An 18,297-nucleotide genomic window follows, 5' to 3' on the forward strand; every position below is an offset into this window, starting at 1 on the left:
CCACTCGGTAAGAGTTATATTTCTCCTGTGAAAGAATATAAAAGCTAGAGAGTGTTTCAGAATAAAAATCACTCATCAGTGAAAATTCCTGACTCTGTGAATCCCAAGGGGAGGAACATTTCTAGATTAGAAGACAACAGTGTGAGTCTAGAGTCTCCAGTGCCTTGTGGGAATCAATGGGATCCATCATGATAAGGGCATGACAGGGTGTATACAGTTAGTGTGGGGTGGGATGTACTGCTCAAAACAAGCTACTCTCTTTCCTACCAGTATCCCAAAGACTCCAAAGGAGCAGGTTTCTTGTCTAGTTGAAGGGCCTTGAGGAGCTAGACGATGACACCATAGATGTGGCCAAGAGAGCCCAGGGTCTGGATCAGCCACTTGGGTGAACTTTTAGTTCACCAAATGTCCTAGGGAATCAAAAGTAACCAGACATATGGCTGTTCTCCCGAAAGTCATGAGGTTGGTGCCTGAATAGCATGTTATAATGCTGAAGGAAGGAAACTCCTGTTGAATTAATATTTTTTCAGTCTATTTTTGAGAGTAAACTCATGCCTTCCTTTCCCACATCCTTACCAAAGTGACTTTGTTCACCATAAACTTGTTATACTAAAATGATGGTTCAAAAGCAAGATGTATTTCCTTCCTTTTGCTAAAGACTTGATTAATCATCTAAGGGCAGATCTTTAAGGGCAGCTAAAATACCAGCCCCCCAAACCCCAAGCTTTTAAAATGCACTAAATTATTTGAGTAAACCATTTACAATTTTATGTTCTTTTTGCTTTTTACACACAGACCAAAACCACCAACCCAAAGGATTTTTTTTTTTTCAATGCACAAACTGCTCTGAGAGTTTGGAAGGTGTTTTAACTTTATCTGGCCAAAAAAAAGGGCATCTAGAGAGGAAAAAAAACCTGTTAAACACCAGACTGGTGTTTAATTTTCAAAGCCAATTTGTATTTATTTGTTCAACACAAAATGACAATTAAAAAATCACTTTCCATTCCTTTCTCCTAAGAATTCAAGGTGTTCATTTATCTGTATCATCAGTTCTATTTACCCACCAGTGAAAAGTCACTGGTGGAATCATGATGTCAATCCACACATAGTATTTTTCTATTCTTTTTGCTTTATCCCTATGTTTCCTGAAAAAACAAATGATACACAAACTACTGATTTTGAGAAGTAGCACTAGTCTAGAATTCCTTTGTTGAGGGGAAATTTTTCCTGACGTTATTTAGCTATTAATAGTATGGAGAATTCTTTGAGAATCAAATATCGAGTGTTAAATCCCTCTTAATTTACTTATATTGGTATTTTAAAGTGTAAAGTTGTCTCTACATTGGTTGGTTTGCTGATCTAATCTGTTAAATATTTGGTTTGAGTTCTTCTTATGTATAATAGATTTTCTTTTGCAAACTTTATGACCTGGATCTTAGTTCTTTCACTACAAAAGTCTGGATTTGTCGCCCTTAGCAAACTGACACCAAAGAACAGAAGTAATTTTCAAATATTGTAACCAAAATTTCTGGCTCGCTGCTGATAATTATTTCTCATAATTCTTAGACTTTAAATGAGCTTTGCCTGCATGGATACAGCCTGCCAACCTATCCAGCAGTGAGTTCAGATCAGCCTCAGTCTTTCCAGCAAGAAGGAGTGAAGGCTGGTGATGTACACATGAAAAGAACTCTTTCCTAGGTTTTGCAATGGAACGAATATGGTTGCTGTTGCTTCTAACAATTGGAGTACTTCTGGGGTCTGCTCAGTTTAATGGCTATAACTGTGATGCCAACCTCCACAGTAGATTTCCTGGTAAGTCTGAACCTAATCTCTTCTCTAATTGTATCTGCAAAGAGTGATTATGTTTAAATACATATGGAAAATGGAGGGAGGGGATATCCATCTACATTAAGTGGATATTAACAAATGGCAAATGACAAAAGACATTTTTCTGGAGTTGTAATTTATATCCACATTAACATACAAAGTGTTCATCATGGTTAATGTTATTATAATGGCTGCTCACAAATGTGAAAAACATTGGTTATTGGGTGATAGAATCGGGAGAGGCTAATTTCATCAAAATTTGCCGAATTGATGCCCTTTTTTTCCTCATAAGTTAATTCAGACTTCCAAAACTGCCCTTATATGGTAATAGATTTACTTAGGAATAATACTTAAGAAAATGATTGTGAAATATTGTGCGTTACTCAAAAATATTATTTCAATGGTGTGTTGGTCATTACCAAAGTACACAGGCCAACTCGAGAATGCATGGTCCAGCCACCATCAATGTTGTAACAGATAGGAGATTTTTACGAGGTTGATGGACATGTCCTACAGGTTCCTACAATCTGCACTCAATGAGAAGTAATTCAATCTTTCATTTAAGGATTCATCATTTTATATCAGCTAAAGTTATAAAATCGCAGTTACACATTTACAAAATAAAGATTAGACAGTCTGAAGTCACTTTTCCAAGTTTGCCATGCAAATTGAAATACTTTCTGCCGTGTTTTACGTTTTCCAATCCTGCCAGTACTCCTGTGTTTGGAGCATGCCAGAGAGAAAACACACTTGAGTAATCAGTAGGTAGTTATGTTGTTGATGTGGGATTTCTAATGCACCCCAAGAGAGGTAATCTGTATTGCTCCAGAATAAAGATTCAAGCGTGTAGGAATGCATTCAGGAGCCCAGACCTGCTACACAAGTGCTTGGCAGGTTAAGTACGACCTGGAGGTCAGGATGGGGAATGTCTAAAGGTAAGTCTGGCAAGGTGTTCTAAGGCAGAGTTGTTAATGATTTTGAGTACCACAAAGGAGGGCTTTTAAAAAATATTTTTTGTTATGGAAAATTCAAATATATACAAAATTCAAATATATACAAATATATATTCAAATATATACAAAAGTAAAAAAGCATTCGTATTGATCATCCAGCTTCATCAATTATCAACACATAAATTTTGCTTTATCTCTCTCTTCTTAACACCCCCTCTCTGGACTAATTTAAAGTAAATTTATTATTCATGCTTCAGAATGTGTATCTGATGGAAAAGAACTTAAAATCTTTATACTTCATGTATATGTCTAATAAACTTAATGATAATTCCTTAATATATCATCTAATACTCAGCTAAGTTGCCTCTAAAACATCTACATGGTACATTTGTTGACATGTGTCTTCAGTGTATTTTAATTTATAACAGTTTTCTGTCCCTCGCCTTTCTAAAATGTTAAGTGATGTGGTCATTTGTTTTGTGGAATTCTGCCTTTGGGTCTGGTTGACGCAGCTCTGGTGTGTCATTTAATATGTTCCTCTTTTCCCATACACCCTGTAAAGTAATTAGAGCTAGAGGTTTGAGTAAATTCAGGTTTGGTTATTTTGCCAAGAAGACTTTATGGGTTATTCGTGTGAACTATTTTGTCTTTATTTTGTAGGTAATGAAGAGCCATTGTGTCCTTTTAAACATATTCTTTTAAGGATCTGACCTGGTCACATCTTGTTTTAGAAAGCTAACATTGGGAAAAGTGAAAGATAGAATCAAGTTAGAAGAAACCAGAGGCAGAGAGAAATGTCATGAAGGAGTGTCAGTGGAAGCAGCAGGAGACAGCTCTTAAGAGATATTTTGGTGGTGGACTCAACAGAGCTTGAGAATTGGTTCAACTGGGGAGGTGAAAGAGAAGATGATGACCATGGCATAAACGATGTTTTGTACTCGGATAACTGGATGGTGATATTGCCAACTGATACCGAAAGTGTAGGGCACTTGCCTGTTCTAGAAAGAAAGTTTGGGTTTGAAAATAATGAGTTTGAGGAGCTTCTAGAATTTATAATATAACGGCAGCCTCTATCCAGTAGTAGGAAAAAAATGGACCTGGGTCTGAGGAGAGAGATTGAAACCGAAGATAGCTGTGTAGGAGCTGAATCCTGTGCAGTGAGTGATGAGTGGGGGACAGGAAAATAAAAGGTAGGAAAATAGACTACTATTTTAGATAACGGTGGTGGTGAAGGAAAGAGGAGTAAACTGAGCCAGCAATTTAAATAAGAAGAGAGAATTTGGGATTAGAGACTAGAGACCATTTAGTATACATGAGTAAAGGGAAGTATTCAGAGCTTGGGAATAGCAATAAAGAAAGAATTGATGTGATGAGGAAAGAAAACATGGAGGAGAACAAAGGTACAGGTGGAGGAGTTAACCTCGGGAAACTGGTAGCTGTTTCTCTGATTTAGGAGAGAAGGAGAAATAAAAGACATGGGCAGAGAAGTTGAGGGATGCTCACTGGGGAGAGTCAGGGCCTGGAGGCCTGGCCGGGGTGGGGAGGATAGTCAAGCCTTTCCCTGTTACGGGTGGAAAAGAAAGCCAAAATGTAAAAAGATCGCTCAGCAGAGAGGATCTGCCTGATGTTGTACTTGCATACTTGAAAAGGTAAATAAAACATGTAAATGAGCCAGAAAGTGGCTAGGACAGGATAAGGAAGTATTTTTCATATGGGAAATTTAAAAATTATGTTAAAACACTCATTTATAATGGTGCCCACTGACCACCTGCATCAAAATCACCTGGCAGAGTTGTTAAAAGTGTTTTACCCCAAAACTGTTTACTCCACTGTTTTACCCCAAATACATAGTGTCCAAATCTCTGCTAGTGGTGCTGGGATTCTGTATTTTAAACCCTGCAGCTGAGTCTAATGCACATTTATGGTTACGAACAACTGCCGTAGTGTATACTATTATTTTCTTTAGTCCGTTATTCCAATTAAAAGCACAGTCGTGTGTTAGGGGAATAAAATTAAAAACAAAACCTTCTCACAATCCAGAAATGCTCTCCACGGGATAGCAGAGATGAAAACACTTATCATTGAGTAAGCATTAAGCCAGAATGTGAGGCTTATCATAAACAATCCATCAAGAGATTGCAAAGACAGAAAGAAATCTTAGTCTTTTATACAGCCAAGCAGATGCAACCCACTACATATGTTTTCAAGATAAACAATAACTAGTCCTCAAATAAGAGGACTTGACAGCACCATTTGTCACATATAGTTCATTCTAAATATACCTGATAATGGGGATGACCATCTGTGTTAGCATATTGGCTTTATCTAGAGGAAAAATAAACTATCTTTATAAAAGGAAGTGCTTTTGTAATTTGGAGCCACGCCCCCTCCGAAGTTAGGCTCTCACCCTCCCATAGAAACTGTGACCCAGAGGGGCTATTTTCCTTGATGTTTACATTTCCAAGAGATGGTTCCCTGATCCTCAAGAAAAATGCCTGGGTCATAAAGCTGACAGCAGGCCTGTCTAGTCTTGAAAGGATTTATATACATTTCAAGGAGGGGAGAAAGTACTTAGAATTACTTCTAGAGTTTCTTCCTTTATTTTAAACAGGGAGAAGTAAACCTCTTATTTTAATTTGTATTTGTCCTTATACATGTTAGCACTTCTAATACTGTCCGGCTCAGACAACAAATATCCAGGTTTTCCAAATGTACACACACGTATACACACACACACATATTATTGCAATGTAAAATCTATATTAAAAAAAACCTAAGATCCAGATAACTCATAAGTCCCAGAAGAGGCTTTAAGTTTATATGGGTATTATTTTTAAGCCCATTTTTGCAGGTCATTTGCAGAAGAAGACTGGAGTGAGCAAATAAAGCATAAAGGTTAATTGCTCACTCCCCTCTTGACTTGGGGCTTCTCTTCCACATCAGGATCACCCTTGATGTCATCAGGAGCTCCACAAGCTGCTCAGACACTAAGCAATGGGATAGAATGAGAATGAGTCTGGCAAAGGAGAGGGGCTATCTAAATGCAAACTAATGTTAATAATGATGAAAGTAATCATCTCACCCTATCTGACCTTCGCTGTTTCATGACATTAGAACTATTTTCTTTAATTTCCATGGCATTTATCCTTGGGCCAAGGGAACTGCCATGGTCTAATTCATTTTAAATTTAAAGGGACACCATTTAATTTTAAAGGTACTTAACTCTTGGCTCTCCAAGCTGATAGCCGGGAACAGACTTAACCCTATTGACATTATGGTAGTGCTCTTCCCAGAATAAAATCAAACCACAGTTGCCTTTTAGAGTACCATGGAATTATTTGGCCTAAATTAAATATATGGATAAATGCATTTGGTCTCTGTGACTGACAAATACCTTCTGGAGCTCTCTCCCTTTTTTGGAAGGTGATAGCATGTAAGGGTTAGCCTCTAAGACGTCTTTAATGATAAAGGCACAGTCAAGGAAAGATTAGGCTTATGGCACCAGAAACTCTTATAGTGAACTAACCACTCTCGGGAAACCGAATAGAAGTCAGTGTTACACAACTTGTCATTTTGTATTATATTTGAAATAGCACTAATAAGGAAGAAAACAATGGGTTCCAAGTATTGAGTGATACGCACATTACTAATTCTTTTTTGTATTCCTTATGACAAACCTATAAAATCTTTTAACACCATTTCACAATGGAGAGATTGAGGATTAGCATCTGTTTAATGTTGCAAAGCTAGAAATTGACAGAGATATAAAACTAAGACTCTTTCCATCAAACCAGGATGCCTTAAAGTGAATTTTTGAATACTAAGTTTAAAAAGAATCAAAATGGGAATTACCACATTAAACAATCTGAAAAATCACATAGTAGGCAAACTTGTTTAGCCTTTTAAGTCCTGCTTGATTAAGGAAATCTTTTTTCCAGTGATAGCTATTAATATTTCAGTAAACATCAGTGTTCCATGGGAAATGAAATGAAGAATCACCAATTTAATTGAATTTATGGGTGGGTCAAGCAAAATGAAGTTTCGAATCTTGTGTTAGGCTCTGCTTAACCATTGCATTATCCTGTGCCCAAAGTAAGAGTGGATAATGGAATAATTATTCAAGGGAACATGTTTTGGACTTTCTGTGGTAAGAAAGGCTAACTCTCCTGTCTTCCTGTGTAATAGTAGTGTTTTGGTGTCCAAGTTGTCCAGAGGATGCCTGCCTTCCGCTTTGAACCTGTGACTGCCATTACTACACCAGATGCAGCAGAAGAACTGATCCAGGAAGTGATTGCTGATCACTTCCTGATTAATCTAAGTGATAAAATGCAGTGGCAGGAAGAGTAATTAGTCAGAAGGTTCAGTGACTTAATAATTCAGAGTCCATACCCTTCTCTATTTCAATAAAGAAGTTCTTTATTGCACGAATTTTTCACTTCCTCTGCTTGTATAAGTAAAATCTATTTGCTTTTTCCTGCCTGAAAGAGATGACCAATCTCTTCTGGTTCCAAAGAATGTAGAGCAGCTCGTATGAATATAAGTCTGCAAAATTTGCCTCAGACCGCATATGAATTTCCTGCAGCACTAGAAACAACAGCTTGTATTTGCTAATGAGAAACAGATGTGAAAAACCAAGGTGGCGAGAAACCTGTTCTGTGTAGAAAGGAAACTTGAATTCCTAATCCACCTTCAATTCTCCATCAGCTGCTGGTGTTTTGTGTGGATGAACTATCAAAATACCCCTTTAGGACTTCTTGCTCTTTTAGCACCAAAATCTCAATATTGTATAAAATCTTGTTGAGAGGAAAATCAACTTAAAAAAATGAATTAAAACAATGAACATAGCATCTGTTCTCTAAGCAATTTTAAGTTTATATGGTGCCAAATATTTCTACTCTCATTTTACAGAGATAGAAATGGAAATGATATACAAGTTACTCATAATCTGCTAAAATGGCATAAATTAGTTTTGGCATGTCTATTGGAGTTCAGGAAGTAAATTCTTTCCAGGTGAGATTTCTATGGCACTACAAAGCAGTGTATCCTTCAGCATTATAAAGGCTCCTCCTATTATATTTAATAGGTTTTGGTTCACTGTCAATTTCAACGCAATGCTACTTTGAAGGGCATAGAGTCCAGCCCGTGAAGAGAGGTGTAGTCATAGTCACAGGATTACCCGCATCTCCATCCAGCCTGCACAGAGCCTCCATGGGCTCACAAAAGTACCCATCCCCACCCCGTGTCTCCTTCGGTCTGGGGAGAGTGCCCAGAGCATACTTGTCATTTGAGGTACTCCTCCAGTTATTAAACTGCCGTGGTTTCTGCAATGGGGGAGAGGTGGGAGGGAGGAGAAGACCGATCCTATTCCCAGCTTTGTTTCACACACAGCCACCTAAGCACTAAGATTCTTTTGGATTCAGACTCACAAAGCTTTTAATGAGCCCTCTTTCACTGACATTCAAAACCAGTTGGTTCCTCAGACTAGGAAAGGAGTCAGGATTCATCTCCATGATTCCTCCTCCTCCTCTCTCTCTCTCTCCCTCCTTCTCCCTTTCTCTCAACCTTTTTCATCCAAACTTCTTGTCAGCATGTATATCATACAAATAGGCATTTGGTGGGAGTGCTTAATCCTACCAGATAGAATCCACCCTAAGAGTTAGCTTCTGCCCCAAGTATATAGGTGTGACTAAGCAGTTCAACTAAGAGACTTGCACCATTGGCACCACCTGGGGGCTTGTGAGAAACACACAGATCAGCCCACCCCCCACCAAGATCTACTGAATCAGATTCTCTGGTAGGACATATGCACAGTAAAGCATAAGAAGAGATGGTTCGAGCATGGTGCTCGTGATGTCTTGCTAGCTTTGTGTTGTTACATAACTACACTGTGGGTGTCAACCCCAGGTGGTTGTCATGCACTTGCTTGCTATCGATGACAACAGGAATCAGCAAATCTATCACTGTTAAGGGAAAATAATTTAAAAAAATCATTAGTAACGAGGCAAGATAATTAGTTACCAAGACTAATGCATTTTAAAAGGTTAAATACCTAAACAAAAATAGAAAAAAATCTATTAATTTCATATTATTTAATGGGTTGAATTTTCTCAATTGGAAGTCAGAAAATATGTGACATTAAAGATATTGATGTCTGACTAAAACTCTAAAAACAGGAATCATCTCAGGCACTTGGCAGAGCACAGATAGGAAGTATGAGCTCTGGATGAACAGTCAAGATGACACTGTATTAATTGCACACATATTTTCTTTGTGAATCTTGGAACTTATTATTAAATGTTAGAAACCACGTATGCTGTTTGTGAAGGAATTGAATCAAGCATGTTTTAATAGACATTTGCTGCATATTTGTTAGGCACCTGGGGAGTTCCAGAGCTTTCAATGAGATTATAATCTACTGGGAAAGCAAATATCCACTCCCAGATATAATGTAAGCAGTTCAGTAGCCCACAGTTGAAGGGATGCAAGATTGAACACAAGAGAATGATTACCTTCCATTGGGAAATGAGGGAAAGTTTCATTAATGGACAGCTTAGAGATTATTTTTCTGTTCTCAGCTTTTCTATTCTCCAAATATTAGACACATATTTCTGACCACCTGTTATACATTTCTCTTTTTCTTTCCTGTGTTTCTTGTCTCAGGGAATGACCCAGTCACCCACTAAAGATAGAAATCTGAGTATCAGTTTGACATCCCTCTCTCTTCATGCCATCATCTAATCAATTTCTTATAAATTTAGCCCATTAGAATGATTTCATTTCTATCTATGTATGGATGGATGGATGTAACCTCTGCACCCAACTTGGGGCTCAAACTCATGACCCCCAGATCAAGAGTTGCACGCTCCTTTGATTGAGAAGCCAGGTGCCCTGGAAGGATTTCATTTCTTCTCAACAGTCCCTTCCAAACACCTCTCCCTTACAGAGGCATGGTTGTATACAACATATGTATAAGCCTCTATCATGTCTTTATCAAGCTGCTTTATAATTGTCTAATTTTTCTGTCTCCTCTAATCAAACATGAACATCTTGAAGTGAAGGAGTGTTACTAATGCCTTTATCTTCAGAGTCTAGCAAAGAGACTGATACTTAATATGGATACAATAAGTAGTTAAAAAAATACTTTGTTGACATGAAATAGCATACAGTTTAGATCTTGAAAATAAATAGGAACAATAGCCTCTAGCTTGTATAAAACTGATGCCATTGATTTTGTTTTAAAGATATTTATTTATTTGTTTGTTTGTTTATTTATTTATTTCAGACAGAGAGAGAGAGGAAGAGAGAGAAAGAGCACGAGCAGGGGGGAGGGGAAGGAGAAGGGGCAGAGGGCGAAGTAGATTCCCCCGCTGAGTAGGCAGTCCAACATGGGGCTTGATCCTAGGACCCTGGGATCATGACCTGAGCTGAAGGCAGATGCTTAACTGACTGAGCCACCTGGACACCCCACTGATTTTATTTTAAACTCCAGGGCACCTCACCTTTTTTTTAAGCACTGACCCCAGAGTTGCTGATTTTCATGTGGAGATTTTTACATTTTCAGATCAGTAGTAAAAGAATATTTTGAGCCACTGCTCTGTGGGGCTGAGTACCAGCCTGCAGCCCAATTTTTGGGGGGTATCACTATGTTTTTATCACAGAATATGTGTATGCAAATTATTTTAATAATGTTTTGCTCTGTGCTCTTATTATTCCAGGTAATAATTAGAGAATGTTAAAATAAATATTCTGATGTTAGTGAAAGTAAATGTAGATCTCAAACTTAACAGTGTTGAGATGAGATGAAGATCATTCAGTCTATCAAAAGCTGAGGATCTTTAGTCCCATCTGGATGCCGTCAGATTTAAGCTAGTTGAGTGTAGAATTGTTGAGAAAAAGAACAAAGTTAGATATACTTGTTAGACATATGAATGATATGCTGCAAATATATTGTCAGTAATTGTGTCTAAAGGGAAAAGTGTAGTTAGGTGTTCTAGAAATGGAACTTTATTGGGAATGAAGAAGTAGAATGAGATTTTTATTCATATATATAGAATTGGATTCATCCTTTCTTTATTCCCATTTATATGGACTCTATGAGCTCCAAAACTGAACACTTCATTTTCTTTTTTTTTTTTTAAAGATTTTATTTATTAATTTGACAAAGAGAGACAGCCAGTGAGAGAGAAAACACAAGCAGGGGGAGTGGGAGAGGAAGAAGCAGGCTCCCAGCGGAAGAGCCTGACGTGGGGCTCGATCCCAGAACGCCGGGATCACACCCTGAGCCGAAGGCAGACGCTTAACGACTGCGCCACCCAGGCACCCCTTAACACTTCATTTTCTATGTGGTGAGATAGATGATTGATAGTGTGACAGGATGTTTAAAATTTGCATAATTTAAGAAAAGTCGAGACAAACTCATGGGCTGATTGTTAGGAGAGAGAAGTGCAGAGCATTTCTTTATTTTTACCTGAATTTGATTTAATACTGTATTTTTTTTATTCTTATGAAAAACTTAGCTTGATTGAAATATCAGGGGAGGGGCACCTGGGTGGTGCAATTGGTTAAGCATCTGATTCATGGTTTTGGCAGCGGTCATGATCTTGGGGTTGTGGGATTGAGTCCCATGTCAAGGTTGGTCCTCAGTGTGGACTCTGCTTGGGACTCTCTCCACCTGTCCCTGTGCCATTCCCCACTGCTTTCTGTCTCTCAAATAAATAAATAAATCTTTAAAATATCAGGGAAAAAATAGCTATTTTGGCAGTATAACTCCACATAAACTCTGTAAGCTGGCCTGTCATTATAAACATGCTTCGTATCTTTAAACACAAAACATTAGAAGTCAAAAATCTAAGGTATTTATTCCTTGAACTTGTTTTTAACTTGTACTCATTGAGTTGTTTAATACTCAAGTGTCGTTCAAAAGGATATAGCAATTCGGGCCAGAGATTGGACAATAAAAAGGCTGAACAAATTTAGTTGTTGAGAGCAACCGTTATTCACTAACTCTGAAAAAAAATTTCTCTTCTTTTGGCAGAAATTGCCCTTTGGCAACTTAAAGTATCTTTCTCCCTCCTCAGAGCCTCACAAATGGAAAAGTTGTGCTGAATGGATGTGTTTAGTATCTACAACCAGGAAAAAATGTGTTTCTCGGAAGGGATGGTGAAAAGTCTTTAGAAAACTGGGTTAGGATGGATTTGAACAGATCTCTTTTCTTCCACTGCAAAAAGGCTTTAGCTTGTTATCATATCTCCTAGTGGGATCAGCTTGTAGCAAATTCAGTTCCATTTCAGGAGTTACAAGTCTTCAGTTAAACGCAGAAAACTGAAGAGAGCTCTACATCTGGACAAAGCAATCTTTGCCATTTGTTAAGCTATTCTAAGTATCCACTAATTCCTCTCAAACAAAGGTGAAGAAGCTGAAGTCTTTAGTTGGTTTAAATTAAGGGGAATGATATTTCTCCTTTGTAACATATTTAATGATATGTATTCACTTCAATCCATTTGTGAAATTCCAAGTAATGCAGTGATACTAATTCTCTATTCCACTGGACAGAAAGAGAGTTCTTAGCAAACTCACTGGTGGCTAAGAATCTGATCTCAAGTTGAGGGAGATATTTTGTTACCTCACAGAGACCATTTTGTATGAAAAGGCTTCCTGTGATTTTGCCAGTGTGTTTGCCACTTGGCCTCCTTTTCTGCCCTTTCCTTCTTTGAATTTTAAATTCTCATAAAAACAGAACTGTCCAGTTCTCAACCAAGCCTGAACATATTTCACACTTGTGTTGTTCTTCACACTTCCCTTGGTGTTATAAAATTTCCACTCCTTTAAATCGCTGACTCTCCTGAGGCTTCAAAACTCAGGTCAATGGCATCTTCTCCAGGAGGCTGTTCCTAACCAGTCGGTCTGGGTGAGGTTCCCCTTCTGTACGACCCCAGAGCTCTCCGCCCAATCTTTCTGTCGAACTGGGCCACATCTAGCTCCTCTTATGGACTATGATGTACTTGAGAACAAGTACCGCTACTTTGTAAATCCTCAGGGCAGCCTATTGTTCCAATACGTCATGCGATTAATTAATTAATTAATTAAATAGTCACATCAATGAATATTATAGCTTCCCGCTTTCTGAGACGTTCAGTTTATAAAGAAGACAAGTAGACAAATACATACATGATTCTAAGGCAACATGACGGCATAACGGAGCGGCATAATTTAGATTTGGGCTCAGGAACGTCTTTGGGGAAAGGACAAGAAATATGAGACCTGAGGAATGAATAGGAGTTAACCAGACAAAAACTGGGGGTAGGAAGAGCATCCTAAACAGAGAAAAAGGCCTGATTAAAGGCCTTGTACAAATCTATATTAGGCTTTTTAAAATGCTCACAGCATTTTGTTGAGGAATAATTTATATGAAGTAATTTCATTTATTTGTACCGATTTTAGTTTTAATTGCAGCTTGTAATTTTGACACGTGTGTGTAGTCATGTAACGACTACCCAGATCAAGATAAAGAACATTTTTATCGCCCCACAGATTTTTCTTGTTTCCCCTATTCTAGACAATTCCACCCCAGGAGGTAACAATTATTCTGGTTTTCATCACTCATTGTGATGCTTTCAAAGAACTGAAGAAAGTTCAGTGGAACAAAGGTAGGGAGCAAGGGGGATGGTAGAGAGGTGTGAATGCAGATGTAAAAAGATGGCAGATCATGGAGAGTCTTGAGGACCTGGTTCAAAATTTGGAATTTTGGCACTAGTAAAATGAATAGCTGTTGAAGACCTGAACATAGGTGACATGATTGGATTCATGTATTAATAGCTATACTAATTAGGGAGGGTTAAGAGTAGAAACAAAGGAACCAGTTAGGAAGCTAACATAATATACTAGGGTTAGAGATAATGGTGGCATGAGCCAAGGAATAGCATGTAGATGGAGAACAATCAATAGGTATAAGGTCTAATTTGGAGTTTGTAGACACTCAAACATTTATCAAAATGAACTCTATTATTTAGTAAAGAGCATCATTAAAAGTTATGGTTGCATTTAAACAGCTAATGTTGCTGAAAGCTAATAGAGATATTCTCCCAATTTTAAGCAGTATTTTTTATTTCCTGTGTACTTCATAATGAATTCTACCTACAAAGGGAATATTGCTTGGAATTTTCTATAATAACTAGCCTAATGTTTGCCTGTTGGCCATGATAAAGATTTCCCATCTTTCTCTTCATCTTTAACCATAAAAAAGATTTTCTCTCTTTTTGTAATGAGTTTAAAATCATAACCAAACAGGAATTTTCATTTTTACTTTTCACATTCTAAAAATATGACTCACTTTGCCAGTAAAACCCAGTATGAAGAATGAATACTCCGGAGAAATATGCTGTTGAGCACTGTTACCCTTAGATTAGATTTGAGGTATCTAAGCCAGTAATACTATGCCAAAAAATCTTGAATGACATTTATATATTACTTAGGTGAACACCATCTCATTTGTTAAAAATATCTTTTAGTTTGCTTGCTTTTCCTTTTTTGAACAAATGGGTTTATTTCTCTGAATAGCTTAGTCAGTTTTTGTTTTGTGTCTACATGTTGAAAACCTGATGCTTGTTTTTGATTCTTTAAGTGGTAAAATGGAGTGTTAGAAAGTGGTAAGGTTACTGTATGAATTTCCTAAGGCTGCCATAACAAAATGCCACAAAAAGGGTTATTTAAAACAACAGACATTTTTTGTCTCAGAATTCTAGAGGCTAGAAGTTGAAAATCCAGGTTTCAGCAGGGCCATGTTCCCTCTAACACTCGGGGAGAAACCTTCCTTGGCTCTTCCTAGCTTCTGGTGGTTTGTCGGCCATCTTTGGCATTCTTTGGCTTATAGATGCATTGCTCCAATTCTGTGTCTTCGCATGGCATCCTCCCTGTGTCTGTCTCTTCACATGGCATTCCTTTTATAAGGACACAAGTTATTTTGGATTAGAGACCCACCCTATTCCAGTGTGCCTCATCTAAACTAATTACATCTACAATGACCCTATTTCCAAATGAGATCATGTTCTGACAGACTGGGGGTTAGGACTACAGTGTATCTTTTTTTTTTTTTTTTTTTTTTTTTTTTTTGACGGGACAGTGTTTTTTTTTTTTTTTTTTTTTTTTTTTTTTTATGACAGGGGAGAGACATGATTCAACTTATAACAGTTACCAAAAACAATAAAAGTAAAAGCTTCTGCCACTGGGAAATTGCCTCCCAACCCACCTCTCCTTTTGCTACATATATTTTCTTCATTATATGTAGAAAAATAACTAGATAGAGATATGAAAAACTTGTGTGTGTGCATGCACTCACCTCTATAGACCTAGAATGGAGCCCATCACTGATAGCTCATGGATTAATCATGGAAGCTGTGAAAATTGTGTTTTGAATCTCCATGTCTAGTCCATTCCTCTTATTTTGGCATAGTCATTGGCAAAATTTTCTTAGAGCAGGCTATGCATTTTTTGTTGTAGTATCAGCACATTTGTTTTCATTCCTTTCTTTCTAGAGTAATTTAATATACGCAAAATAAAACGGAATTCTGACGGACAGCTCCTGTTTCTCCATCCTGGATAAGATGGGTTACAAAACACCAAAATGCTCAGCAACATGGCTTACAATGGATTTTAACTGCTTCTCCCTTATACTTGGGAAGATGCACCATTTGTAGTGAGTCTCACTACTCTGGACAGGCTATCTGAATAAGTCACTTACTCTCACTGTGAATTTTTTCTGTAACCTGATTTTTTTCCACTCGATTCTCTAATCATTCTGTAACACTCAACTGGCATTTAATGCACACCCACTGTATACCAGGCACAAAGAAACAGACATATTTTCTAACTCCTAAATAACTAAATCCAAGACTATTTTTCCCGGCTACTTTTCTTAACAACTCTCACATTGGATTATGGTTATGGTATATTCAACTATAGGAATCAGTTGAACAGATTGAAGGTATGAGTAAATACGTTAGGGGATGTTAAAGTTATTCTTGCACCCTGTACTGTGCTTTTGTGACTAATGTTGGTTTTTTATATATTTTTATTTCAGCTGAAAGAGACATCAATGTCTACTGTGGGGTGCAGGCCATTACAATGAAGATTAATTTTTGCACTGTACTTTTCTCGGGTTATTCTGAAACTGATCTAGCACTGAATGGAAGGCATGGGGACTCCCACTGCAGGGGGTTCATCAATAACAACACCTTTCCCGCAGTGGTCATTTTCATCATCAATCTCAGCACCTTGGAGGGCTGTGGAAACAACTTAGTGGTAAGATGAGTGTGAAATTGTGTGCTAGGTTTGGGGTCATGACAAAATTCTCCCCATTTCATGAAATAATCAGAAGCCCAATCTATCTTTCAAGAAAAAATTCCAATAAAACTGAACAAATCACTTCCTTCGCCTGTTCGAAGCTTCAGACGCACAATTTTATTTCCCAGTAATGGTTCTGCTTATTGTAGCTGAGAGTTGCGGGGCCTGAGATCAGCTGTGCTATTCTAAACAACATTATTTGTGTGAGTGACATTGATGAATATTTCCCTACAGTTTATCATGAGCTATGCTTCTCATGCTTTTAATGGAACTATCTTATCATACAAAAACTGTTTGTTCTGCTGAGTTTGTCAATGAATCCCTTGGCCCCTTGCTTCTTAGTGACCTCATTTCAGAAAGAGAGATGAAATATAGAATGGGAAACTCAGAATCTTCTAGGTCCGTATTTACCATGGAATGATCTACAGCAGTGTTCTGTGGAAGAGGGTTTTCAGCATTTTCAGTGTGATATTCTTCACTGTGTGGGACTGTCCTTTGAATTTCCAAATGTTTTTCATATCGAATCGTACTCATGAAATCCCAGTGTATTGTTCAAAAAAGGAAATCTCTCTAGGCATTGTGAAAATCAAAATACTGCTTCAAGTATTTTCACCCTGAATGAGAACCACTAGTCTATGCTATTCATTTATTTATACTTGCATTGAACACCAAAAAAATAAAAAGAAAGAAAGGAGAAAAGAAAAGGAAGAAAAGAAAAAAGACAACAAAAGAAAAGAAAACAAAAGAAAAAGATAAGGAATTGATTCTCCCAGGAATTAAAATTAATTGAAGTATAAATATTGTGATTTGAGGGGTGTTACACTGAAATTCACTGAGTACTATTTTTCATCGTGCTTGTTTAAATCTAATCTTATTGGTAAATCCTAGCACAGACAAAAAGGAGATACAGTGAGCGTGACCACTTAGCCCAGTGAATGAGGAGAAACTGGCTTTTTCTCTTCATAAATTATTGTTTGGGATTAAAGGGGAAGGCTTAATTTCTCTAAGGGCAGGGTTTGTAAGACTTGATGGGAGATAGGAGACGGGAAAGAGAGATTTCTTTGATCTCCTTCTTTATCTTTTCCCGGAGGGTAGTTAGAATATTGTGCCCATGACCGTTTCCAAGCCTGCAGCATGAGTATTGTTGACTCTTTTTATTAAAAACATTTATTCAGGGGCGCCTGGGTGGCTCGATCGTTGAGTGTCTGCCTTCAGCTCAGGGCGTGATCCCGGCGTTCTGGGATCGAGCCCCGCATCAGGCTCCTCTGCTGGGAGCCTGCTTCTTCCTCTCCCGCTCCCCCTGCTTGTGTTCCCTCTCTTGCTGGCTGTCTCTCTCTCTCTCTCTGTCAAATAAATAAATAAATAAAATCTTAAAAACATTTATTCATCTCTCTGAGTTGTGCACAGAGAGGTTATGAGGTGGGCCTGAGGGAGAATGATGCAGGCTGATTATTACATGTCTGTGTTTTCTTGTAGAGGGAGGAGCCCATATGGAGAGCCAAGGTTTCCTTCCTCCCACCATACCCTGGGGTCTCTCCTTCAGGGCACTTTCTTCTCTGGATTTAAGTCTTGCCCTGCTGCCAAGAAAACAGTTCAGGAGAAATACCAGGCAAAACCTCTGAGTATGCGTGTGTGTGTGTGTGTGTGTGTGTGTGCGTGCACACACACGCTATTTGCTTTTTAAAAATCTGAATAACTTGGGTATAAAAATTGCTATATACATGTGTGTGTGAGTGTGTTTTGTTTGTTTTGTTTTCACAGAGTTGGTAAGTTTAGTCAGCCAGTCAAGGAACTGTGAGAGGAGGGGAAGGTTTGCTTATTTTTTCATTTTTGCCATAGATACCGCCAGATTTGGAGTCTGCTCCAAGGATGATCCTACATGGAAAAAATTGAGGAGACTATTACATCACTGGATTAGAATTAAAAAAAAAATGTTTTCATTTGTAATGATTCTGGATCTGTTCATGAATTAGCTAGATAATTGCCTCAGCTTTGCCCATGTACTTCTAGGTTCATGCAAAAAGTTTATTCTATTGTTGAAAAGTAAGTATTACAGGTTTCCATAAGATCTGCTAGAAGTACTTATTGAGTGTCATGCTGTCTTTGACATAATGGGAGAAGCTCTATTCCTCTATAGTGCTATGAAAGTCAAGAACATTGTTGATTATTCCTAAAATGG

At 37.8% G+C, this 18,297-nt stretch overlaps 1 protein-coding gene across 1 annotated transcript in view; it reads left to right on the forward strand.

Moving 5' to 3' along the window:
* Nucleotides 1–1,691: 1,691 nt before the first annotated feature.
* The window catches only part of ZPLD1 (zona pellucida like domain containing 1), a 41,867-nt gene continuing 25,261 nt past the window's right edge, over nt 1,692–18,297 (forward strand). The window contains exons 1-2 of the mRNA XM_008702037.2: nt 1,692–1,812; nt 15,856–16,076. Of these exons, the coding sequence (XP_008700259.1) occupies nt 1,707–1,812; nt 15,856–16,076 (327 nt within the window). The 5' untranslated portion in view covers nt 1,692–1,706. The remainder of the gene's footprint in view (nt 1,813–15,855; nt 16,077–18,297) is intronic.

This window comes from Ursus maritimus, unplaced genomic scaffold (genome assembly GCF_017311325.1).
Source record: "Ursus maritimus isolate PB19 unplaced genomic scaffold, ASM1731132v1 scaffold_4, whole genome shotgun sequence".
NCBI lineage: Eukaryota > Metazoa > Chordata > Mammalia > Carnivora > Ursidae > Ursus > Ursus maritimus.